At 53.0% G+C, this 25,545-nt stretch overlaps 1 protein-coding gene across 5 annotated transcripts in view; it reads left to right on the forward strand.

Annotated features, from left to right (window-relative positions):
• The window catches only part of KCNN3 (potassium calcium-activated channel subfamily N member 3), a 135,284-nt gene that overhangs the window by 89,008 nt on the left and 20,731 nt on the right, over positions 1-25,545 (forward strand). For all 5 annotated transcript variants that reach the window (XM_080648152.1, XM_080648151.1, XM_080648153.1 and 2 more), the window contains exon 4: positions 23,880-24,021. In XM_080648152.1, the coding sequence (XP_080504278.1) occupies positions 23,880-24,021 (142 nt within the window). The remainder of the gene's footprint in view (positions 1-23,879; positions 24,022-25,545) is intronic.

Consider the following 25,545-nt stretch of genomic DNA (forward strand, 5'->3'; position numbering starts at 1 on the left):
AAAACTCCAGCTAAAAAAACTTTTGGGGGGAATTTTTAAAGCAATCTTCTCAATTACAACTTGGTCAAAAGAGAATTATTCAAACTACTATTTAAAAGATTACAATGAGCCCAACTGGTGTGGCTCAATGGAACCAAAAGGTCAAGGTTCCATTGGTTTGATTCTCAGTCAGGGTAGGTGCCGAGTCTTGGCCTCTTGATCCCCAGTAGGGGGCGTGTAGGAGGCAGCTGATTAGTGATTCTCATCATTGATGCTTCTTTCGGTCCCTCTCCCTTCCTCTCTGAAATCAATAAAAATGTATTTAGAAAGGAAAAAAAAAAAGATTACAATGTCAACTCTGTATGTCAAAACTTAGGGTATGACCAAAGTTGTATTCAGATGAAAAATATCCTTAAAGTTTTTCAGTTAAAAAAAAAAAAAAGCATGACAATAAATTGAATTCATTAAAAGAACTAAACAAACTTTAGGAGAGCAGATTAAGTTTATAACACAAAAACAGGAATTAATGGATTTAAAAACGGAAGAACAGAACTTATAAATCTAAACCATACCGATGTCTAATAAATCTAATCAAGAAAAAAAGGAAACATGAACAATATTAGAAACTTTAAGGGAGAAGAGCACTTTTTTTCCCCTGAAAATATGTTTTTATTGATTTTAGACAAAGAGGAAGGGAGAGATGGAAACTCTGATCGGCTGCCTCCTGCATGTCCCCTCTAGGGATAGAGACCGAAACCCAGGCATGTGCTCTGACTGGAAATCAAGCCCATGACCTCTCCGTGCATGGGACGATGCCCAACCAACTGAGCCACACCAGCCAGGGCACTTCACTTTTTTTTTTTTTTTTTAAGAGAAGAACACCAAGGGGAACTTGATCCACTTGATGTTAAAATGTGTTATAAAACTCAAGTAATGAAGTCCCTGTGGCACTACTGAAAAATCAGTAATGGCAGATCAATGAAACCTAATGGAAAACTCTGAAATAAACCCTAGAATGTAAGAACCCAACATATGAGAAAAAAAACCAATGAGGAAGCAATAGATTATTCAATAAATGTTAATGGGGAGGTAGGATATTTGGGTTAAAAATCAAATTAGAACCCCATCTCTCACTAGCCACCAAAATAAATTCCAGTTGGAGTCAGATATAAAAGAAGAACTATGAACAAGCTCTAGAAAACAAAGTGAATATTTAATCAATTCTGAGATGGGTAAGAATTGGTAAGCATAAAATGTGAGAAGAGAAAAAAACACGAAGGAAAAGCCTGGTGTAGTTGATAACATCATATATACCATTTTAGGTTTCTGTCCAGAAACATAAACTTATGTAAAAAGTAGATGTTACACTAGGAAAAATATTTGCTGTAAACATGACAAAAAGTAAATATCCCTATTATACAAAGCTGTCTTAGACACCAATCAGAAAAACTCAACTTCTCAGAAGAAAAAAAAGGCTAAAAATAGACAACCACAATGGAAGAAATACAAAAAGGCCATAAAATGAAGCCCTGGCCAGAGTGCTCAGTGGTTAGAGCATCAGCCTGTGCACTGAAGGGTCTCTGGTTCGATTCCTGGTCAAGGGCAGGTACCTCAGTTGCAGGTTCATCCCCGGCCTGGTATGGGCTCCGTGCAGGAAGCAACCAATCTCTCAGATTGATGTTTCTCTCTCTCCCCACCCCCTCCCTTCCACTCTCTCTAAAAATCAATGGAAAAATTATCTTCAGGTGAAGCTTAGCAACAACAACAACAAAAAAAACAAAAAACAAAAGAAAATGAAACATATACCTAGCCTCACTAATCAAAGAACTATAAGTTAAAACTGCAAGGAGGGTGACCTTTTCTCCAGGAAATATAACTCAGTGCTTAAAAGGTTGTATGATGGTGGTGTGGGGGTTGGGGGTGGGGTTTCTCCCATAGCTGGCAGGAAGGAAACCAGCACCACCTGTCTGGGAAACTTCACCAGTTGGCCATGCCAACCCGTACAAGTCTGTGACTTTAACCCAGTGATTCTTCTAGGGAGCTATTCTAACGCAATAATCGATTTCTGTCCAGATTCTTCAGCATGATGCTGTCTCCAGCAGTGGAGGATCAGAAACCTAGTAACTGTCCAGGATTTAAATGGTGAAAGGAATTATAGCGTATCCGTACGATGGGTAGTTCGGAAACAGTTTTTTAAAAAAGCAGCCTTTTGAAGACTATAATAAGGTAGGAAGATAGTGATGTGATATTTGAAAAAGGAGCGTACGAAATAGTATTATGTAGGATGTTGTCCGTTTAAAATATGTAAATATTATAATATGCATAGAAAGTGCTTGGAAAAGAACTGTAAATACTACGTTGTTTTCTCTGTGGGAGGCTACATGTGATTTTTTTGGTTACATTGCACTGTATTTTCTACAGTGACCAGATATATGTATTTGTTTTGTTTGTTTTTGAATGGAAAGGGTTATTTTCTCCTCCCCCCTCCCCCCCCACAAAGCCCTGCTTTTCATCTTCCACAGGAACTCATGTTTTGTATCAACAGGGCTTGGAAAGTAATGATCAATGGCATAGTTTTTACAAATAATTCTCTCTGAAAAGCGCAATGAAAGGTCCCAGCAGCCAGTGTGGCCTTAGAGGACAGGAGAGCCAGCATAGGGAGGGGCGCCCCCCGCCGTGTGTCACTTAGAGCCCTGGTGGACCAGCGTCCAGGCAGGCGGAATGTTGCAGGTGAAGGGCGCTGGCGGCAGCTCTGCAGCACCCATTTGGGGCCGGCCCGGCTCTGGTGGCCCAGCGGTCGGGAGAAAACCGTATGTCCCACGGGGTTTCCGCACAGCCACGGTCCAGAGGCGGCTGGTTCGAGGCTGGGGGAGGCTCCCTCCGTCGAGGGGGGGGGGGGCAGCGGGCTGGGGAGTACGAATGAGGGGGTGGGTGGTCCTGGGGCGGGGCCAGCCGCTGGGAGTTCAGGCTCAATCCTGCGAGATGCTCTGCTCCAGGGCCCTAGAGCCTGCCAGTCTCTACCTGCGCAGGTTTCACCCTTCCCACCCCTGCGCCCGCACAGCCCACTTTCCCTTTCTCTGTTGTTTCTGACCCAACACTTCTTTCCTCCTTCTCGTTTGCAGTAACTTTGTGCTCAGTGACACTTAAGCATGGAAACTATTCGTTTGTGACAAGTTTCTTTGATTTATATTAATGAATAACATATTCCTTTTATTATTATTATTATTATTATTCCTCACCTGAGGATATTTTTTCCTTTGTTTTTTAATAAAGAGTGGAAGGGAGGGAGACAGAGAGAGGAAGAGGGGGAGAGAGAGAGAGAGATTGGTTGCTCCCCCAACCCAGATAGATGCCCCTGACAGGGACTCAAACCCCATACCCTGCTGTGTGTGGGCCGACGCTCTAACCACTTAGCAACACCGGCCAGGGCTATATTTTAATGAATGACTGACACCTCTTAGGAGAATCAAGAATTGGGAATATGAGGAACGTTTCCGTAAAATTACCATTCTGAAGCACCAAGTCTGGGACAGTGTCGTGCAAAAGGAACTCCATATTGCGCTGCGAAGCCGTTCCATTTTCCCAGTCAGGTCAACCCCCAAGTCACTCCCGTCTGTATGACATGAAACCTTGGGTTTCTCCCCACTCTGTCAGCTGGGAAGTGACCAACAGTGCTTTCTGCTTCAGGAGCTCGGCCTTCGGTAGATGCAGCTGGGGCGTGGGGGGTTATCCAACCTTCCCCACCACGGGTTCTTCCTCCAGCTGGTGAGGGTTATCCAACCTTCCCCACCAGGGATCCCGAGAGAATCAAGCCCTACACAGACGGCTGGAATGGCCATCTCCCCATCTGCCAAGGGTGGTACGCAGCTACGTGCCATGCTGGATGGACCACAGAGAAGTTGCTTGTCTCTTACCACGGATGCCTAAGGGCATCTGGGCTGACTTCTCATCCCGTGGGACCAGTGGAAAGGGCTGCACCACGGGGAGGGGGCAGTGCCACAGTCCTACGAGGGTGGGGTTCTGGAGAGCGCTGAGATAAGGAAAAGGGAGGGGTTCCTGTCGCCACACCAGCCACATCTATTTATGGTGGACATTGGTCAAGGCAGGAAATCCACTGATGTCAGCTTTGGGATGTTTTCTTTGCACCAGGTGATCCCGTTGTGCCCTGCGTCTCCAGGGCAGGCATCTGCCAGGAAGGGACTCGACCTTCCCCCACAGGCCTTCTCACCTGCTCGGTGGCCTCGGCTGTCTCGCGTGGGCTCCCTCCACCGCCCTGGCTGGTGTGGAGCCCACACTCCCACCTCGCACAGCCCAGCCACTGAAGGACTTTTTCACAAGCTTTTCTCCTTCCATTAAGTCCCAACTCCTTCATCTGGAGACTTGGCGGGGAGGGAGTATGGGCGAGAGTATGCCATACTCCAATGGCACCTCATTGAGTACCCCTCCCCTCCACACACACACACTCCCCTCTGCCTCGAGGCCTGCTACCCTGCTCTGCGCACTGCCCGGGAGTTTAGGCACAACCATAGTTTCCTGGTGGTTTGAGATTGGTGGCCCTGGGGACCTACCAACCCTAGCATGCCTGGTCATTGCCTTCTCCCAAGAGGCTCACGGGAGCAGCCTGCTAACCAAGCCCCCGCAGGCTGGTCCAGACCTGGGGAGACAGGTCTGAGAGGCGCTGCCACCCCCACATCAGAGGGGCCACCACATGGGCTGGCGGGTTAGCCATTGCCATCTAGGCAGGTATGGACGTGGGGTCTCACCATGCTCTTACCAGCAGGTGACCCTGGCCAAGCTGGCCTCAGGACATCGGGAAATGGGATCATTCACAGAAAGTCCCTAGCACGGGGTGAAGCATTTGGCGTGCGATGGGCGCCCAGTGAAGCAGGCTGGGATCCCCTCTTCCACGGCAGGTCCCTTAAAGTTTGAGGACAGGTTTTCTCGTCTCCAAACGAATGGTCTCCATCCTTCCACAAGTCCTCACAGGACCCTGTCAGACGCCATCACCCTGCCCACCCGCCTCCCTGGTCTCCTGTGTCACACAAAGTGGACATGGTGCCCAAGTGTTAGGCAACTTCCCACTTTCTCAGCATTGTTCTCCTTTTAATGCAGGAAGGAGCGTGGCCCACAGGAAGGGTAAGGGGCCCCGGGAGGGGTAAGGGGCCCACAGGAAGGGTAACGGTTCTCCCAGAGCAGGCATAATGGCCTGGGAGTTGGGGACGAAGGCCCAGGGCCCAGCTCTGGTTAGGCTAGGCTCTTCGCCAGCCCTCATGCTAGGGCCACATGCTCTATTGTTAAATTTTCCTCAATACGACCGCAAAGAACCCGCTTAGCCAGAGCCCCGTGGGGGGTGACTGGCACCCCCACTCCACATGGCCCCCCACCCATAGGAGCCACGGCTGAATTAAGGACAGAAGGGTGTTAAGCCATGTGGGGAACAGAGAGAACTCTACCAGGAAGGAAGTGTCAAGAGACTCGTGTCCAGCTTTAGGAAGGGGCAGGGTTCTGGCCTGGGGGGCGGGAGGGGAGGGTCATTTCTCTGCCTCCGTTTTCCTGCTGCTGAAAGCAGTGGTTGTCAGCCCTTGCAGGTCTTCAGCAGGGTTCGCCTGAGCACCGGGTATTGAGATGGCCTCCCCTGCCCCTCCGGCTGGTCCCTCCCCATCACCTTCTGTGCCACCAGCTTCTGCTTCCTTTAGCTGGCCATGCTCTGCCATTTCCCCCCGTCACGCCTGCCCCGGAGAACGCAGCCTCTCACAGAGACTCCACCACACCACAGCCAACATGTGGAGCCAGGCCTCTTCCCTGGGGTGCAGTGCTCAATTATGAAGAGCTTGCAAAATAGCAATAGTGTTATTAATAGTTATTAAGCCCTACTATTTGCCAGCCAATATCGTTAGGAATTAAATACGCTGCCGAGAATAAACTACAGGTTTGTTTTTTCCTCATGGGGCTTATCGTCTATCTGGGAAGGCCGTTCAGTCAAGAAACAAATGAGTGTGTCATTTCAAATCTGTGAAGAAGTTAAAAAACATGGTTGCAAGTGATTTTTTAAAAAGTATGGGGCTGGAGAGGGACCCTACACACCTGGGACCTGCTCAGAAGGTCTCTCTAGAGTTTCGGCCGAGACGCGAAGGGTAAGACGAGCTGAGCCTTTTACAGACAGAGAGGGAAGGCTTTCCGGGAAGAGGGCCCAGCGGGCCCAGAGATGCCGAGCTGATGGACAGCAGGGTGTGTGGAGTCCGCAGAGGAGAGTACAGTGGACGGTCATGTGCAGGACCTGGGGACAGAGGGGATCGCCTGGTGTATTTGTGGAGAAGCCGTTGGAAGTGAGTCAGAACACTACGAGGAGGATGAGTTAGGGGGCCATTGCTGCAGGCCGGGCAGGAGACAAAGGTGACTTAGAAGACTGGCAGTGGCCATGTAGACTCTCCGATACAGCCCAGGCGCCAGGCTGAGCTGTGTATGCACCTTCTCGTGCACGGAATACCCCGTGCGCCAAGCCTGTGTTCATCCTCATGGTGCTGCCCCTAATTTCTCTCTGCCTCTCTGTTTTTGCCTTCTTTTTCTCAGGAATTTTATCAGTTAGTATTTGTTTTTTTGGCTGCAAGTGACAGGAAACCCAAAATAGCAGTGGCTTAAACCAAACAGAAGTTTCTTTGTTGCGCAAACAAAGACTGGAAAAGGGTCCGTCCAAAGCAGGTACGGAGCTCCGCGGCCTCCGGGGTGGGCCCAGGTCCGTCCTCCCTCGCTGCCCTGCCGGCCTGGGAACATGGCTTCTCCTTCCCAGTTCAGGAGGCTGCGGGAGCCCCAGCCATCCCATCTACCTGCTAGCCGGAAGGAAGGAGGAAGGGGCACAATAAGGTGTGCTCTTTTTCCTGAAAGACATCTCCTGAAAGTAACACATGTTGTTTCCATTTAATTCCTTGGGCATTTACATGCTTGGGAAAAATGTAATCTTTATTGTTGGCAACCATTGCTCACTCCTGGGTTCTTTTATCAACGAAGAAGGGGACAAGGACTATTGGGCCCTAACTGTCTCTTAGGCTCAAAACCACTGACCATTCTCGTACCCATACCCAACTCCATTCAGCCTTCTATTCAGGCATCAAGTCCCGTGGTTCTTATTCTATAACTAGAGGCCCGGTGCACAAAATTCGTGCACTTGTGGGGGTCCCTCAGCCCAGCCTGTGCCCTCTCGCAGTCCAGGAGCCCACGGGGGACGTCCTACTGACGGCTTAGCACTGCTGCAAAGGTGGGAGAGGCTCCTGCCACCACCGCTGCGCTCGCCAGCCGTGAGCCTGGCGCTCCCCCGTGGGAGCACACTGACCACCAGGGGGCAGCTCCTATGTTGAGCGTCTTCCCCCTGGTGGTCAGTGCACATCGTAGCGACTGCTCGTTCCGCTGTTCGGTCGATTTGCATGTTAGCCTTTTATTATATAGGATATCTCTAAAGTCATCTCTTCCTGCTCCCTCTTAATGTAGATTCCTGTCATCTTACATCAGGCTACAGAAGCCACTTCTCTGGCTTCAAATTATGCTACCACTACATACGTTCCAGCGCCTTAAAAACCTTCTAGCTCTATGGACCAGCCGCATGACCGTGGGCAGGCACTTACGCTCCACTGAATAAATCAAACGGCTGTGACTGTAGCTGGTCCTTGACAAACACTGGGTCTTCTCCTTCCCTGGGCCTCGTTCTTTTGACCTGCAAGTTGGCGGGAGAGCCTGTCTTACGCGCTTTCCTAGGCGGGCTGTGAAATTCGGACAAGAGAAGGCATGAGAAGCCGGGGAAACCATTCAATACAACACTGCTCCTCTGTTTCTCCCAATGGCCCTGGGAGTGACCGGGCAGAACAGAGTCCCGAGTCCACATTTTGGGAATTAGGACATGGCGACTCAGCAAGGCTCAGGGATTGGCCCCACCCCCTGACTTGCAGGGCAGTGCAGGCCTGGGACCCCAGGACCCTAGCTGCCTGCCATAGGACTCTTGGGGTATCTGTTAAATTGGGGAGTTGTCTTATGTAACTGTGTAGGGGTTAAAGGAGAAAGCATAATGCGCAAAAAAAAAAAAAAAGTTTTTCTTTTATTTTGGGCTATGATGTCATTTTGTAATTTGTTTGAGGGTATGCTATCTGGTTCCTAGACAGAAGTTGTGTTTGGTGGTATAGAAAACCAGTAATTTTAAAAATTGATTTGTTTTCAGAGAGAAAGAAAGGGAGGGAGAGAGAGGAACATCGATGTGAGAGAGAAACATCAATCAGTTGCCTCTCACACATGCCCTGACCAGGGATTAAACCCACAACTCAGGTCTGTGCCCTGACCAGGAATCGAACCTGCAACCCTCTAGTGCAAGCATGTCAAACTCTTGGCCCACGGGCCACATGCCTCGTTTATGTGGCCCGTGTTAGCCTTTGAATTTGACATGCTTGCTCTAGTGCATGGACGGCGCCCAACCAACTGAGCCACACTGGCCAGGGCGCAAACCAGTAATTTTACATTGGGAGCCACTTCCCATTAGTGGGTGCAGGTAGGAACAGCCCATTTCCTTGAATGCCACGTCAGTTTTATGGGGAGGGGCAGGGTTAGAGACTGGCTAGGCCTTTTCTGAGAAAGTACATGTCAAAATTAATAAAGTAAACAACTATTTTCCTACATACAGAGTCACGTAAATGTGAACACAGTTAATTGGGCAATAGCTTTGTATTACTTTGTCAAGTTTAACATATGAAATTGCTCCCACTTAGTTACCAGCATTCTTCATTTGTTTTGTTCTTATTTATAATTGAAACGTTGCCTTTTGCTTAGGGAATACATGCATCTTGAGGCTTTTCATTATTTCAGAAATTAGACTGTTCTCTCCTGAAGGTTGCCAGACTGTCCCTGCGGCCAAATTAGGCAACGCCTGGAGGCTGGGGAGACTCTGAGCCAGGGTCTTGAAAGCCTGGGGAAGGATGACCTCCAACCTGAGGAGGAGCCATCCCGTATTAAGTGCATTTCAGTGCTTCTTGCATCCATCATCCCACTTAACCCTTCCACACGCCTTTGCAGTCTTATCGCCATTTCGCGGATGGAAACCCTGACGCCAAGGGCCGCGGGGTCACTCGCTCACCCTTGTGGGAGGTTGCTGTTTGCTTGCTGGCCCCCAGCAGATGGTAGGTCTGTAACAGGCCATCTTCTCGAGTTCCCAGCGCTTGGAGGAGGTTAGTGATGATTTTTTAATAAATAAGGAAAACTATCTTCTAGTTCGCAGCTTTACAATCGACGCAGCTTCTCCTCCGGGGCCCAGCTCTCTGTGACGTGGGCAGGGCAGGAGTCATTTTCCTATTTTAGAAACTAGGGAATGGAGGTAAGTGAGGCAGAATCTCACTGCTGGCCCAGGGCTCCTGCCCGGAGAGGGAGAGGCCTCCACCAGGGTCACGCCCCTGCTGTCCCCAAACCTCCCTCTCACGTTCCCTTGGCGGCCGGCTGGGGTGTCGTCCAGCCTGAGATCCCCAAGGCTGGCTCTGATTCTCGTTGACCCACTCGGTGCTTGCAAATTCCAGAGCCCACGGTCGCTTAAGCTAACAAGCGAATGAATGGCCTGCATTTGGGTGAGTGAATGATGAGGATGGCAGTGGCGATCTTTGTTTCAGAGAATAACTGTGTTTCTTGGAAAGTCTGTGGAGAATTGTGCCATTGCTTGAGGGTGTTTTTAATAAAACCATTCATCAGATAAAAGCAGAAGCTCAGAGACAAGTGTTTAGCGAGGAGAACCATCATCCTTATCATATCCATCACCTTCTTTATCCACAGCTCCACTCTAATCGTGACACATTTGACCGAAAAACAAATAAGAGGCCTTTTGAGGACTTGACACCCGAGGACTTGCCTCCATGGCTCCTTCTCTGTCTCCCTCCTGTCAGTGAGTCAGGGTTTCTCCCCATCTGTTTGCTTTTTGGCACTTTCTGCAACTGTCTGGGCTCTTTCATTTTGCGTTCCAGCGTTTCCCCTCCCGACGCTTCTCCTTTGTTCTGGCAGCCTCCTCTCATCTGCTGGTTTCAGTCCTATGAAGTGTCAGAGGTGGGTTGCCGTGTGCAGGCAGCATTTTGTTGCCTGGCAACGTGTAACAAGTGCCTTCTGTGATGGCTGCTTCCTGTAAAACAGAGCCAGGACTGGGACCCTGGGATGTAGGAGCCTCCAGAGGCTTCTCTGGGGGGGGGGGGGGGGGGGGGGCGCGCAGCCGGGGAGGAGAGAGACAGACCGGCAGATGCATTGGCTTGCGTGGTGACCGAAGAGCCATGCTGATTGCTGTATAATGGCGGAGGCGCCAGCTCACCCTCTCCTGTGCTGATTGAGGAATTACAGGTGTTCTGTGGTCAGAAGTCTTGGCTAGAGTCCACCGGAGGTTCTGTATAGCTTGGTGGTCACCTGCTGTGGCTCCCCAAGGTGTGGCTGGCCCTGAGTGACAGCTGCTAGGGGGTTCCCACCTGAGCCTAAGTCTCACCTCATCTTCTTCCCGGTGGGGTGCCAAAGGCCTGCCGTCTGCGAAGCTGCCTGGGAGGAGGAGGCAGGCAGTAGAGCGTGAGCAGAGAGACACCGACCTTAGAACTGGAAGGGGCGCTAGAGCTTACGTAACCAAATCCTCACATGTTACAGATGAGGAAACGAAGGCCCAGAGAAGGGAAGCAACTTGTCCAGAGTCACACAGCAAGTGGGAGAGTCTGAGCTCCCAGGTGAGGGTCTTTCTCCTGGGGCCACTGCCCCGGCCGGGCCGACGTGACCGGTGCCTCACGGGGTATACAGAGGCAGCACGGGGTGAGAAGCACAGTGACCTTGGGCCCAGGGTGCTCCTCCCGGCCTCCGTTTCCTTACCTGAAAGGTTGGTCAGGTAGAGGTAGCCCAGGACTCGGGGACTCCCAGAGACAAAGCGGACCCAACAGGCAGAGCGCCTCCTGCCCAGGCCTTGGACCTGTGTCCGTGCTGTTCTCTCCCTCCCCAGAAAGGCCCAGAGGTGGCGGGGAGTCCTGGCCTCTGGGCTGATGCTCCCTGGGAGAACCCCCATTCTCACAGGGAAGCCTTCTGGACATCGTGGCCTTCCATCGAGGCCTCTGAGAGCCTCAGGATGGGGCTGCCGCTCCCCACCTGCCTGCTCTCCGTCCTGGGTGGGCAACGGGGAAGGACAAGTGCTGGAGAGTCACAGCCCTCAGAGCGGGCAGGGCCGGAAGCTCCTGTGGCCCAGAGCTCTGAGGGGGCGGCTGACACTAGGGGACTTCCTGCCATTCTCTGCAGGCCCTGCAGACAAGAAGAGCTCTCCAGATGGGTCATCTCTTCTTTGTCTTGCTCCTTCTTTTCCTCCAGTAAGAATCTCTCCGTTCAAGAGGCAGAAAAAAAGTGATGCTGATGCTGGGGGCGGTCTGGCCCCAGCTGCACCCCTTCCTTCCGCTCTGGGCTGTGGAGATGAGCAGGGAGGGGTGCGGAGGTCCCCCAGCCTGAGCCCCATACACGGCCTTTCCTTCCAGCTGCTGCTCCAAGACCTCGGGGCATGCCAGCTCTGGAGGCTCAGAAGTTCCTTCGGTGCAAAGCCCCCTGGGGCGGAAAGCTGGGTGTGTGCTGGCTGGCTCCATTCTTTTCTCCATCCTACTACTGGGCTTCAGAATTAGCATGATTTCGGATGTGTAACAGGACTTTCTGGTTAATCAGATACACCAAGGTCTGGGTGGTTTGGCTGTGTGAGCGGTGGGCCTGGACCAGTCCCTGAGACCCTGCCTGCCCCAGACTTTGTCACCCTTCACATGGCCAAAGGCCATTCCCGAAGTCCAGGGAAGTGTGCCGCCTGGACGCCCAGGCCTGTGGAAAGGTTAGAGGTTAGAGGCAAGCGCACTCCACGTGCAGGCTGCTCGGGCCAGGGAGCACCCAGCAGTGCCCCCCGTCCCCCCGCCCCCGAGCCCTGCAGCCATGTCCCAGATCCAGTGGCTGCCTCGGCTGAGTCGGAATTCTTCCCACGCACCCTGAGTCCGGATTCCTCTTGGGCTCCCCCTCTTCTCAGGGGCAGGGGAAGCCATGCCACCAGAGTGCCCACGTCCTGCCCTGGAAGCCCCACTAGAATACAGTGTCAAGGAAACTCCTTCCCAGGGAGCTTTTCCCAGCCTCTTTCTCTTTGTTCTTGGTCACAGGACGGCCCCCACCCGTCTCCCACACTCACACCGCCCAGATGGGGCCGGAGCTCTGTGCCAGCTTCAACATTTGCTCACCCGGGGAGCTGCCTGCCTTGAATTCCCTTTAGAAAGCATGGCCGAGAGGAGGAAAATACCCTCTCTCCCCTCCAGGCGCAGCCAGGACCACCGCTACGCAGCACTGCCCTCCAGGGGGCGCCATTCACACGGAAGTCACGGTGAATGGCACTCCCGGAGCTGCACTGCGCACCATCAACGTGCTGCTCAGGGCAGCCCTGGCTGTGGCTGACTCCTGTGAGGCTGGCTCGCTGCAGTACAGATCCAGGATCACCTACAGATCTGGGATCACATACATCCGGGATCACATACAGATCCGGGATCGCATACTGATCCGGGATCAGATACACGAGGAAGGGCGGCGCCCCAGCCCTCTCTCCACTCGGCCTTGCTGAGCCGGCACCTCCTCAAGGGTGTCATAGGGTCAAAGACGGGGATGTGCAATCAGCCAAGCCCAAGCTCGCATGCACACAGGCTCTCTCCCTGGGTGGATGTTTCATTTTGTGCAAGTTCCCTAATCTGGCTGAGCCTGTGTTTCCCACTCAAGAAAACGGGAAAGGACAGCCCTGATCTTGTTATTGTGAGGATGAAATGAGATCATGCGCAGCAGGCGTGGTCCATGTGGCGCATGGCTGATGCTTGACAAATGATGATGGTTGTTATCGCTTCAAATAGGCCTAAATGTCTATCGTCCTACCTGCCTCCCAGAAGCAGTCCCAGAAATAAAATGAGATGAGAAAGAGATCATCTCTCAGGCCTTTGAGGAAATATTTTGCATGAGTTCCAACCAGTTATTCTTGTCTCTGGATCTGAAAAACTAGGAACTGTGATGCCCCGTTGCTTCCGAGTCACGCTCTGTGGCTGATGATGGATGTTGGAAAAGCCTCGGTCGGGAGGGAAAAGCTCACCAGCGGCAGGCTGAGGCCCCTGTCAGGTGGAGCTGAATGAAAATCAAAGACAGCGGCTGTGAGGGAAAGCAGAGGCCCTAAGAGGAGTGTGAGATGAGACCAGGCTTAAAGCCCTTCCACCCACCCTGCCCCCTTCAGCACGTCCGCTGAGCTTCCTCCAAGCGCCTGGCCACCTGGGCTGGCACCTGCCGTGCAGAAGTGTGAGCCCCGGGAAGAAGCACATGATCGGTCCTCGTGGTGGGAGGGGACAGAGAGGAACAGGGGGCTCGGGGAACTCTGCAAAGAGCCTTTGATGTCGAACAAGCATGTCAATCTCGCGGCCCACGGGCCACAGGCCTCGTTTATTTGGCCCATGTTAGCCTTTGAGTTTGACATGCTTGATCTAGAAGGCTTTCTGGAGGAGGTGATTTGGGGGCCAGAGGAGACTCGAGGCAGAGGGGCCAGCATGAGCAGAGGTCAGTGGTGGGAGAAGAACGGCGTGGGAGAGAGGATCGGCAGTTGTTTGCCATGAGGTCAGGGACACTCAGGTTAGAAGGACAGGCAGAGGCCAGGCCTCTTTCACCAGTGGAAAGAGTTTTGATGTATCCCTTCATCAAGCCAACAGTCCCCAGCCTTACCTAGTTCCGTGTTTCTTTTAATCCGGTGACGCGGGCGAGTTGGCCCTCAGACACCTGGCTTGCGCAGTGGGTGTGCCCAGGTTATAGATCGTTCCCATGGGGCCAGCTGGCAGCCACCCCTCCTTGCCACCCAGAAAGCAAATCCGTTTGCAGGAGAGCGAGAGCGATGTAATCTCGGGGCAGCCTTGAAACGCCCCTGACCCCAAACAGTGATCGTTCACAAACGTTCATCTTCCACTGCCGTCTGTCCTGGAGAGAGGGTTTGTATACTGCAGTGTCGCCCCACTGAGGCTGGGAGCACCCTGCCCGCCCCACCCTAGGCTAGGGGGAGCCACTGGCGGGCTTTGAGCAGGGGAGGGTCTTGTGTTTTGGAAAGATTCCCCTGGCTGCAGGGGCGGGGGGGGGGGTGGTTTGAGGGGGACACTGGGATGACCGTGAGACAAGGAGGCCAGTTGGGGACACGGCTGTAGTGATGTCCAGGGGACCGAATGCTGCTTCCACTGGGGACAGGGTAGAAAGAGCTGGAGGAGCCCAGATTGATAGGACTGCCTCATGGGATGTGGGGTGATGGTGGAGGGAGTTGGAGGAAAATGCCCAGTGTCCTGACATGGCTAGATGGTGGTCTTGTCCCCACAAAGGAGATGCAGGAAGAAGAGGGGCGGGTGTGGAGGGGACCTGGGAAGGGGCAGGTAATGAGCAGGGTTCAGTGTAGGGTAAGTTGAGCTTCATTGGCCTGCTATCCCCCGGAGATGTTCCACGCGGGCGGACAGCTGTGCGGGTCTGAAGCTCAGAGGGGAGGTCGGGCCTGTTTCAGAGTCTGGTGGTGACAGTGAAACCCGAGGGGCACATGGTCCCCAGAAGAGCAGGGCGCTGTGGTCTGTGGCTCCGGGAGGACGAGGATGTGTGTTCCTACTCGGCGCAGCCCTCCCACTTCACATCATAGGTGCTGCCTTCCCTCGGGGCTGCATCTTATGCCGTTGATAGCTGGCCCCTGGTAGGTGCCATATGCAAGCTTGCTGGCTAAGCAAAACCAACCTGAAGCAAAGACTAGGGTCCCCACCGGGACTGTCAGCCCCTCCGGTGGGGCTCCCACTGTCGTCCTCACAGGAGGGAAGGAGACAGGCTGAGCCGGTGAAAGGGAAATTGGAGAGGAGAGCGAGGAGAGGCGAGGGCAGCGTCCAAAGAAGGACGAGAGAGAAGACAGACAGAGAGGTGACAGGAAGAAAAATAGAGGAGGGGCAGAGGGAAAGCGAGGGCCCAGGGGTGCAGGCGACCGTGCAGGCCAACAGCCGGGGTGTTCACTCAGCTCCACTCATGGCAGCCCAGTGCTGAGGCTTTGTGAAGCACCTCCTTACCTCCCCCCCACCCCCCGTGGTCCCTCTGCCTCCACGGGCGTTCCACTCCCCCTGGCCTCCTCCCAAGCTAGTCCCTCCACCTGGAGCGCCTCCACCCCAGCCCACCCCTTGTAGTCCTGGGTGGTGTAAGTGGTGCATCCTCAGAGGAGGTCCCTGCTGAGTGCACCCACATCCCTCCTGGGCACTCATCTCAGCCTTCTTTCCCTTCTTTCTTTCTTTTTTTTTTTTTTCCTTTCGTGTTGCTTGCTGTAGGCCTCCTTCACTGTACTGTAAGGTCCGTGAAGTCTAGCGCATAGTAGGGCCTCACGTGTAGTTATTAGCTGAATAATCTCATTTATTAAACCCCAAATATGCGCTAGGTGCTATGCCTGGTCTTATGTGTGTCACCTCCTTTAACCACCAGCGCGATCCCATGAGAGGTTTCACGCAGAAGGAAAGCCCGGGGCGTGGAGCAGTGAGCCCCCGGCCCAGGCCACGCGGGTCAGCGGCAGGACTGGGGTCTGAACCCGCCCCTCCCGCCGCCGCGCCACCTCCCAGTCCCGTGGAAGACACGCTTCCCGTGGGAACAGGGTTTCTTCCAAACATATTGTTGTTCTCCGTGTTCATGCATTTTTATTAATTGTTTCCAAATCAGGAAACATGGAAATATTTTTAATAAGTAGAAAGGAAACATTGCGAAGAGAGAAACGGACTCCGAAGGGTTTGCCAGATGAGCCATCTGGTTTTTAACTCAATAACCCTTCGAGAGGCTGCCAGCGCTCGCTTTGCTGAAGAGAATGGGCTGTGGAAGGGACGGCAGCTGGCTCCCCTCTAACGGCGTATCCATTTGTGAAGTGGAGACTTAGAACAAAACATCTTCGCTAAACAAGAGAACAGAGACACACACTAAAAAAAAAAAAAAAAAAAAAAGGTGAGCTGGTGTCTTGTTTAGACTTCGCACCATGGCCTGTGAGACATTGCATCCAGATGTGTGACACCCGCCAGATGTCCTGACTCTTCTACATCTGACCGTGCACGCGTGCCCCCGCCTCCGTGAGAGAAGCCGACCCCAGCTGTGCTCGCAGGAAGAGAACCCCATGTCTGTCTGGGGCGAGGTGCAGCCTGCTTTTTAGAACTGTCGTGTTTTGGTGATGGCGGCTTTCCCCCCCTTTTAAAAGTTGCTGAGGCCTCGCACCCAGGCTGTTAGCTCTGGGGCCGGATAGAAAAGACTAGGCTTAGATTGGCCTTGGCAAGCAAGATCCAGGGCTATTGCCTTGAACTTCCCGGTAGAAGCAGACGTCCTTACTTTCCTAAATCCAAAGCCAGCACCCAATAGAGGGCACAGCCACTGGAACGAAGCGGCGAGGAGTGACTTCCACTACGCCTGTCTCACCGTGGGCATGCGGGCCATGCCTGAGTCCACATGCGGTCAGTCCTGAGTCCTCAGAGCCATTTATCTCACGTTCTAGGTCGTTTATACAGGAAGTTGTTTTTAAGAAAAGAAAGGACTTTTTTTGTTGTTTTTGTCTTGATTAGCCGAAACACGCAGTAGTAGCTCTGAAGTCACCATAGCCGTTTCCTCCTCAGCTAACTTTGAATGTCAGTGGTACTCTTGCACACACTTCAAAAAAGTCTGAAATCCTAAACTAACCTTTATTAGGCCCTTAAGGAATGTCCCTTTCCCCCCGGAGCGGGACTCGCCTGCCCTGGTGCACTGCGGGCACTTGATCTTTAGGAGCTGGTTATGTTCAAGGACTGGGCAAAGGGAGAGGTGGGAGTGGGCGTAAAGCCCAGGACTCCATGGCAATACCCCACCTTAGCAGGGGCCCCGGTTTGACTGTGTGGCGCTGGGGGGTGACTGGAAGGTGAAGACAAAGCTGTCCACTTGGCTAGAGTCCTGCAGAAGGCCTGGCTGGATTCCTGAAGACTTCCAACAAACAAACCAGCCCCAGAACAAGTAGCTAGAGACCTCACATCGCTGAGATTCATGGGAAAAGAGTTAGATCGCAGCTACTGTCAAGAAGCTGAGTTCCTCTTAATAGCGAGAACTGACTCCCAGCCTGTGATATCTGGCAGCCACTTGGACAAAAGTTTATCTGCCGAAGAGATCTTAACATGCTTCACTGAGTTACTGAAGCAAGCATCACTTTCCCGGGGAGGCAGGGAAAGCAACAGCAGGCCGTATTCATTCCAGATAGTATTTACGGAACAACTATTATGTGTTAAGCGCCGAGGTGATACTTAGAACAGGTTACCAAGAGGACTCTAATAGCCCTGGCTGGGTGGCTCAGGGGGTTGGAGCATCACTGGGTACAGCAAAAGGTGGCAGGTTTGATTCCTAGTCAGGGCACATACCCAGGTTGCGGTTCGGTCCCCGATCAGGGTGTATGCAGGAGGCAACCAATCGATGTTTCTCTCTCACATCCGGAGTTTCTCTCTCTCTTTCTCGCTCCCTCCCTTCCTCTCTCTAAGATCAATAACACAAACAGCCAAAAACATTTGCTATCTCACAGTTGCTAAGGGTCAAGAACTCAGGGGCATCGTGCAGGGGGACCTCTGGCTCAAGGTCTCTCAGGGGGATTGTAGTCAAGCTGTCACACAGGGGTGTGACCTCACCTCAGGGCTCAACGTAAAGGGTTTCTGTGTCTGAGCTCACTCACGTGGTTGTGGTTGAGGTGGACACACCCGTGTGGAAACACTACCATCTGAAGAAAAACAAGGTCATGAAAAGCATAACATTAAGGATATTGATGATCTCTGGGGGGAAGGGGAGGGCTTTGGGTGGGGAGTGCTTATTTTATTTCCGTGCTTCCTAGCTTTGTTTCACATGACATGTGTTTTTGGTTTCTTTCTCTCAGGCTTGATTTTATGTTTGTATTATGGAAGTTATAGACATGCGTGCACTTTAGAGTCAATTGTCCTTCCCATTTACCCTTCTCCAGAGCTTGACTACAGTCTCCTAGGAGACCTTGAGCCAGAGGTACCCATGCAGGCTGCCTCTGAGTTCCCGACCCAACGCCACGGTGAAATAGCAAAGGATATTTAAGCTGCTAAGTCCTGGGGCAACTTGTTGTACAGCCACAGATAACTAATCTTTTTACCTCCTTTTGCTAATTGTTTACCTCCATGTCTCTGAATAACGGGCTTGTATTGCTACTTTTCGATGCGTGAGTTTTAGCATTATCTATTCCCTCCCCTCCCGGGAAGATGAGGAGTTGGCTTCCTTTCTGCCTCTTGAACTCGTCCTGTCCCCCATTCTCCTTTCATAATTATATCATAATTTTGGTTAGATCAGTAATCACTATTTGCATTACTCGGTCAACACCAATTTGACTCTAATCATAGTTGAGCCTTTGTCGTCAAGGATGATAACTTCTCTTTTTCCTGCAGAAGTTTTATTTTATTCTGGTTAATCGTCATGTTTGTTCATTTGCTCACTTTTCTATGTATTGATCCCTAATTTAACTCCAAACTCTGGCGGTTGTCTCTTCTCTTCTCCAGATGTTTAGGCACATCAGGTTTTCTAGCCATGCATCTTCCTGCAGAAATGTCTCCCGAGCTTCGGACTTGCTCCCGTCTGGACTGGTGGCCCTCTGTGCCTGGCGCATGGCCTTCACCCTGGGCCTCTTTCCACCGCCTGTCTCCTGTGCCCTCCACCCCGGGGCTTCCTTCTTTGGGGCTTACTCCTTTGTTTGGGTGACGCGCACCCTCCTGTGGCTTCTGAGGAAGGGGACAGAGGAGGCAAATCTTGGAGAGCCTTGCACATCTGAAAGTGTCTTCATTCCACTCTCAGACTTAACTGATCACTTTGGCTGGTTTGGGATTCTGGCTTCCATGGTGTAGAATTCTTGTTTGGAGATCATTTTTCTTCAGAATTTTGAAGGCTATTCCATGGCCCTCTAGCTTCCAGTGTTGCTGTAAAAAAGTCCAAAGTCACTCAGATTTCTGATTCTTTGTATTTGACCTCTCCCTCTCCCTCTCCCTCTCCTTCTCCCTCTCCCTCTCCCTCTCCCTCTCCCTCTCCCTCTCCCTCTCCCTCTCCCTCTCCCTCTTCCTCCCTCTCCCTAGAAGCTCCATAGAATCACCTCCTTTCCCTGGTGTTCTGAAATTTCACAATAATGTGTCTTGGTGTGACTCTATTTTCATCCACTTTGCTAGGGATGGTGGGCTCTTGATCTAGAAACTTGTGTCCTTCGCTTATGGGAAATTTAAAAAAATTATGTATTTACTTCTTTTCTTCTCCTTCATTCTCTGTCTCCTTTTCCTCCTCCTTTTTGTCCGGTTCTCTCTTTCTGACGCTATTAATATTTGAGTTGGTAGACTAATTTTCTATTTTCTCGCCTCTTTTCATTTCTGTCTCTATCTTTTGGGAGCCTTCCTCAATTTATCTTCCAGCTCTTCAGGAAGAATTTTTGGTATAGCATGCCATGCTTGTCTCACGGGCCCAATACCTTGTTTTATCTCTCTTACAATGTTAATTATAGGATTTTTCAAGCGTTCTCTGCGAATGATCTGTATCTGATCCAGAGTTCTGTTTCTTTGTTTAAGTGACTGATTTGGCGTGTGTCTTGAATGCTAGAGACGTTACTCAGCTGTCTGGGGATTCCTGGGTCTCTGCTGATTTTTAAAAGCAGGGAACTAACAAGGTTAGTTGTAGAGGGATTTGAGAAGGGGCAAAAGCAGCATGTGTGTTTAATCTGTCATCTTTATACCATCATACATTTCTTTTATAATATTAAAAAGTGAAAAACCATAGTCTACACCCTAATGATAAATGAATAAGCATAATAACCGACCCCCCCCCAAAAAAAAACTACGCCTTTTCCTTCTTAGCCCTTAATGAAAAACAAGGAACTATTTTTCCCCAAAAATTCTCAATTGTAAAAAAATAGCATGAAATTTGTATGTGAATTTGTGACAAGTGTAAACCACTCTAAAATTGTGAATAGGTTTGGATATAATTTCTACCTCCTCCCCACTCCCACAGTATGAATCACCAGGCCTGCTCTCTCGCTCATCACTTCCTGCTTGGCGAGTCGCATGTGAGTCTTGCGTCTATGACGATGCCCCAAGTCACGGGAGTGTAGGGTGTCTGTCTGATTCGGCATCTTCTGGAGCAGCGGTCGCCAACCTTTCGGACCTCACGGACCCCCAGTGGTCTGCAGACTACCGGTTGGCGACCGCTGTTCTAGAGCCCCCTCCCGAGGACAGAGATGGGTGAAGTGTTACAATGAGTGAGTGACAAGCTCAAGATCTACTTCTTCTCTCCTCAGCACACATAGTTAGCACCAGTCGGATTTCATATGGTGAACGAAAAGGAAACCCAAAAGGACTGGGAAATTAGAGAAAAGTAAAGCAGTAAATCAAACATCAACCTTAGAGAGAGACAGATGACTTGCTGCCGTATGCTAATCCCACTCTGAGCTCTGCTGACATTTAGTGCACCTCCTCTGGGCTGAGCACTGTGGATTATGTTCCTTAATCCTCCCATCAGCAGATAAGGAAACCGGTCACAGAAAGGTTACGTCCCTTTGCCCACAGCCATGGAATTACTTAAGGTGGAGCTGGGGCTTGAAGGCAGGCGAGCCGAGCCCTAGACCAGCTGCTCACCTCCTCCCCACCCACCATCCCCACCTCGCCATTCTGACCCAAGACTTCTTCCAAGAAATGCATCTGATGCGCTGATGCCCGACTCTGACTCTGCAACATGTGTTTACGTGCTGCTGGCTTGTGGCATGGAGTTACCTTTAAGTCTCCCCGCTTCTGGGCCCCCACACTCAGCTGTCACTGAGTCTGGTGGTCTCACAGGCTCCGAAGTCCACCCCTCCAGGGAGGGATGTCCCATCACACCTCAGCACAGGCCCTGCAAGCCAGGGTCGGCCACCATCCCTCCCAGCCCAGAGCATGCTGGGAGTGGAGGGGACTGTAGTGGCCTGAGGGCCTGGCAGAGCCCTGGGCTGTGGGGAATGGGATGAGCAGGGCAGCTGCCCCTCCAAAACCATGTCAGAGCTGGGATAGGGCTGGCACCTTAAGTCAGGGGAAGGGCGCACTCCATCTTGGAGATCAAAGTCAGGTACCGCCCAGCCAGCGTGGCTCAGTGGTTGAGCATCGGACCTATGAACCAGGAGGTCACAGTTCGATGCCTGGTCAGGGCACATGCCTGGGTTGTGGGCTCCATCCCCAGTGTGGGGCCTGCAGGAGGCAGCCAATCATTGATTCTCATCATTGATGCTTCTATCTCCCCCTCTCCCTTCTTCTCTGAAATCAATAAAAATATATATATATTTAAAAGTCTGGTATCACCATCTACATTGCTCCAGTGTGACCAGATGAGTAGGGGTAGGCCCCATCCCGGGGAAATGAGGCAACTGGCAGGAGCAGGGTGCCCTCGGGATAGCCACAGAACCTCGCTGGGCAGTGAGTGGAGCAGGTAGGAGAGGGCAGGGAAGGTGTCTCACCAGTGAGCTTTGGGGGGAGGGGGGATGTCTGCTCTTCAGAGGTCCCTGGGGTTCCAGGCTTGCCTGTCCTGTGAGGGCAGCTACGGAAAGGCTAATGCCCCCGCCGTCTGGGGCTGGTGGTGACTCAAATTAGGGCTGCACCTGCACCTCCCTCCTGGCACCGCGCTCCTGCTTTGCCCTGGCTACCCCGCCTCTGTGTCCCACCTTTTTAAACATCCTGCTCCCCACCTGCAGACCGCTCTCCCCAGCAGCCCGTGTCGTTTTGTCATTCATATGCTCAGGAGCCAGATCTCTAAGACAAAATCCCAACCTCTCCTCCTGGAATTCAAGGCCTTCCAAATGCGGACCCCTGGTCTCCAAAGCCATCTCATCGCCTGCTCCTGGCGCCCGGCGCCCTCTGCTTGCTAAAACCGCCTCACCATTCCCCAAGGCACTCAGCAGCTGCTTCCGCCTCTCTCATGCGTGTGGAGCGGGGCAAAGAGCCTGGGCTTCGCTTTGCTTACTTCCTGTGTGTCCTCGGGCAAGTCACCCAGAGTTTCTGTGCTCCCGGTTACTCACCGTGAAAATACACGGGCCCTGCCGGCCTGGCTCGGTGGATGAGCATCGACCTGTGAGCCAGGAGGTCACGGTTGGAGTCCCGGTCAGGTCACATGCCTGGGTTGCAGGCTCAATCCCCAGTAGGGAGCGTGCAGGAGGCAGGTGGTCGATGGTTCTCTCTCATCCCTGATGTTTCTCTCTCTCCCTCTCCCTTCCTCTCTCTGAAATCAATAAAAACCCATTTTTTAAAAATATTTTACAGGATGTTGTGAGAATGAGAGTGTTTGTGTACAAAGTGCCAGTCACATGATAGGTTGTGCTGCCGGACTCCCACTAGCACAGAAGGAGCTGAGAAATGGTGTTGGTCACTCTGTCCCTTTGGGTTCTGGACTCACGTGCCCACCATCTTCCTTCTGACCAGCAGAGCTCTGCCCCCGCCAGGCCATCTCCAGATGCACCTGTGCCCGCAGCCTTCCCTGCACACCGACCTAGGGGAGAGGGAGGAAAAGCAACATTTGCTAACGACCCACCTGGCCCCAGGCCCTGCGGGGGCAGGGAGGGCACTGGCCACAGTAGCTAACGCTCTCTGGAGGCCTCCCTCCGCCGGACCCCGTCCCCAGCACGCCCCGTGCATTGACCCACGTATGCGCCTTGGTAACTCAGCCTGAGGATCAGAGTTCCTAAGTGGCTTTCTGCTCTCTCCAACCGGGTTGGTGTGGCCTCCAGACCCACCTCAACTTTCCCATCCGGTGGCCACCCAGAGCCTTGTGGGGAGATTCCATCCAGGAGCGATGTCCCTGCAGGATAAAATGCAGGGTCCCTGGTGTGTCACTCAGGCGGATCCTGTGGGAGAGCATTTTGAGAAAGCCAGCCCCACACTCAAGTCAGCCCCTGGGCTTTCCGAAGGCCTTCGGTCCGCCTGGAACCCTCCCCGGCCTGCCAGGGAGCAGAAGCCTTAGACTAACCCTCCTGTGTTTGGGACCAAGGTCATTGGCCTTTCCCTCCTGTCTCCAGACGCCTCGTCTACTCACTCACTGACCTTCCTGTAAATGTCTGCATTTCCCACAGACCCTCCCCTGGGCTGAGAGCCCCGAGGCAGAGGATGCGTCCTGTTGATCTCCGTATTTCAGCACTTGGCACAGAGCCTGACTACAGGGGGCCTTGGTGTTTGGGGTGGAGGGAGGGAGGAAAAGGATGGGTGGACTGGGCACCGGGCAGAGGGAATGGTGTGATATGTTTCCAGTTGGCTCCTTCCGGGCGGGGCAGCCCCGAGGCCCTGGAGGTATAGACACCCCTCAGCAGAGAGCCCAGCACCCCAGGAAACAGCTCTTGAGAACCCACCAGGGCCCCCCTCCAGGCCCCGGGAGGTGCCAGTCTTAGGGATCCATCAACCTTCAGGAAATTGCTAAATATGTTTGGTGATTTATTTTTTATTTTTTTACATTTTCCCTGTTCAGGAGCTTGTGCTTTCAAATTAATCACATCCACATGCATTTAGACTGTCGGTTGAAAGGGAAAAATCTAAATTTTATTACCTCATGATTTCATTCAAAGCTATGTTACCAGCACCAAAGGGACGTCTCCAATCTGGTACAAACCGTGACCCAGCATTTACCTCTGGGGCAAGCCCGTGGGGGCTGGGGGAGCGGGAGCTGCAGGCAGGACCTGGGCGGGCAGAGTCCTGGCACCTGCAGTCGCTAAAGAGATCTCCGTGTCGCCATCGCTGCTGCTTCCGCCTCAGCCAACCGTCTCGCCTCCTTCCCCTGAGGATTTGCCCGCAGCCCGTGCTCTCGGCAATGGCAGTTCCTCCAACTAACTCCTGTCTTCCCCTTGGCAGGTACCATGACCAGCAGGACGTAACTAGTAACTTTCTGGGTGCCATGTGGCTCATCTCCATCACATTCCTTTCCATTGGTTATGGGGACATGGTGCCCCACACATACTGTGGGAAAGGTGTGTGCCTCCTCACCGGCATCATGGTGAGTACCTGCCTCTGCCCGTCCCCCTTCCCCGCCCTCCGAGCGAGAGCCCTTCTTTGCGAGCACAGCGGGGCCTTTCCGGTCAGGGTGCGGGGCGGCTGCTCGTTCACAGACCAGCGTGCATGTCTGTGCACACAGAGGCAGATGTGAATCCAATGGTTTCTCACGCTCGTGTTTCCTTTTCCAAGGCAGGGACAGGGACAGGTCCTGGTTCCTGACAGTTGATAGTCTCTTCACAGTCCCCACTTCCGTCCATGCCCCCCCCCCCCCAAAAAAAAAATGGGCTGGGTGAAGCTGACCATGGGTCTGACCCTCTACCACCCGACAGCCCAGTGTGCTCCCCACAGTGAGCATCAAGGCTTGCAGCTAATTGTCCTTCCTGCCCCCAGACCTGGCGTGGCGTCTGCTAAACGTAGCTGAGCTCAGGGAGGCAGGGATGGGGAACGCGCGGAGAGGCCACACGGGGCCTGAATTGGACTGGGTGCCACTGGTGGGGAGAAGCCCTCGACTTCTCCAGACTTTGGTTCCCACATCTGCCTGTTGGGGCACTGGGCCCCCAGTGCCAGGTCTCTCCCAGCTCTGGCATCAGCGGGACTGTGACTCCATCCCCATCCCCTGCAGGTGCCCAGCAGCTGGGCTGCATCCATCGCCCGCCACCCCCACCCAACACACACCCTTGCCCATCACAGGGCCCTCGAGGCACCGTGTGTGGAGGACCTGAGGGGGAGTCAGGCTCAGAGTGGACTCTGCGCAGGGCACTCAGCCTGCTGGGCCTCAGCCCCCCCGAGGGCAGAGCGAGGACGGAAGGCCCGCCCTGCCCTCCCAGGGATGGCGATGCTCTAGGTGAACATGCTCTGTCAGCATGAGGAGCTGCACACGCCGTCGGGATCGGCGGGTCCTCGCCTCCCGGGCCTCCACCCTGCCTTCCCTGGCCAGGGGATGAGCCTCCTTGGCCTGGTTGAGCTTTATGTCCAGGCCAGGCAGCCCCTGCTCCTGGGCCTCCTTCCTAGAATCCTAGACACAGGCTCCAGAGAAGAAAGCACCCCTCAGCCTGGGCACCATGGGGGTCGTGGTGGGGGGTGAGGGTGGACAGGATGCTGGCAGCTGTCCTAGGCCTCTGTGGGTGGTTGCCCAGCCCTCCCCAGGGGAGCCTTCTCTGCAGCCCTGTTATTCACCCGGGGAGAGCCTTCCTTTCAGAGCCCCTCAGGTTCCATTCATTCTCCCAGGAGGAAAAACGACCCACCTTCGGAAATGAAAAGGGCTTTCTTTCTGCAGTGGAAAGGGATTAACTCCTCGCCAGAGGCGGGGGCTGCCCACTCCCACCCACCGCAGCCTGGGGGCCTCCTGGGACTGATCACATGTCAAGGCAGCGGAGCGCAGAGAGAGGCCTGGGCAATGGCCCTGTGAGCAGGAGGGCCCGGGCTGCCATGTCACCACTGGGCACAGTCCTCTCCCTTTGCCACTGAAATCCAGGCCAGGTGCACACCAGCAGGCGGGCCCTCCTGCACGGCAGTGAACGGCAGA

The sequence above is a fragment of the Plecotus auritus genome, assembly GCF_963455305.1.
Source record: "Plecotus auritus genome assembly, chromosome: 12".
NCBI lineage: Eukaryota > Metazoa > Chordata > Mammalia > Chiroptera > Vespertilionidae > Plecotus > Plecotus auritus.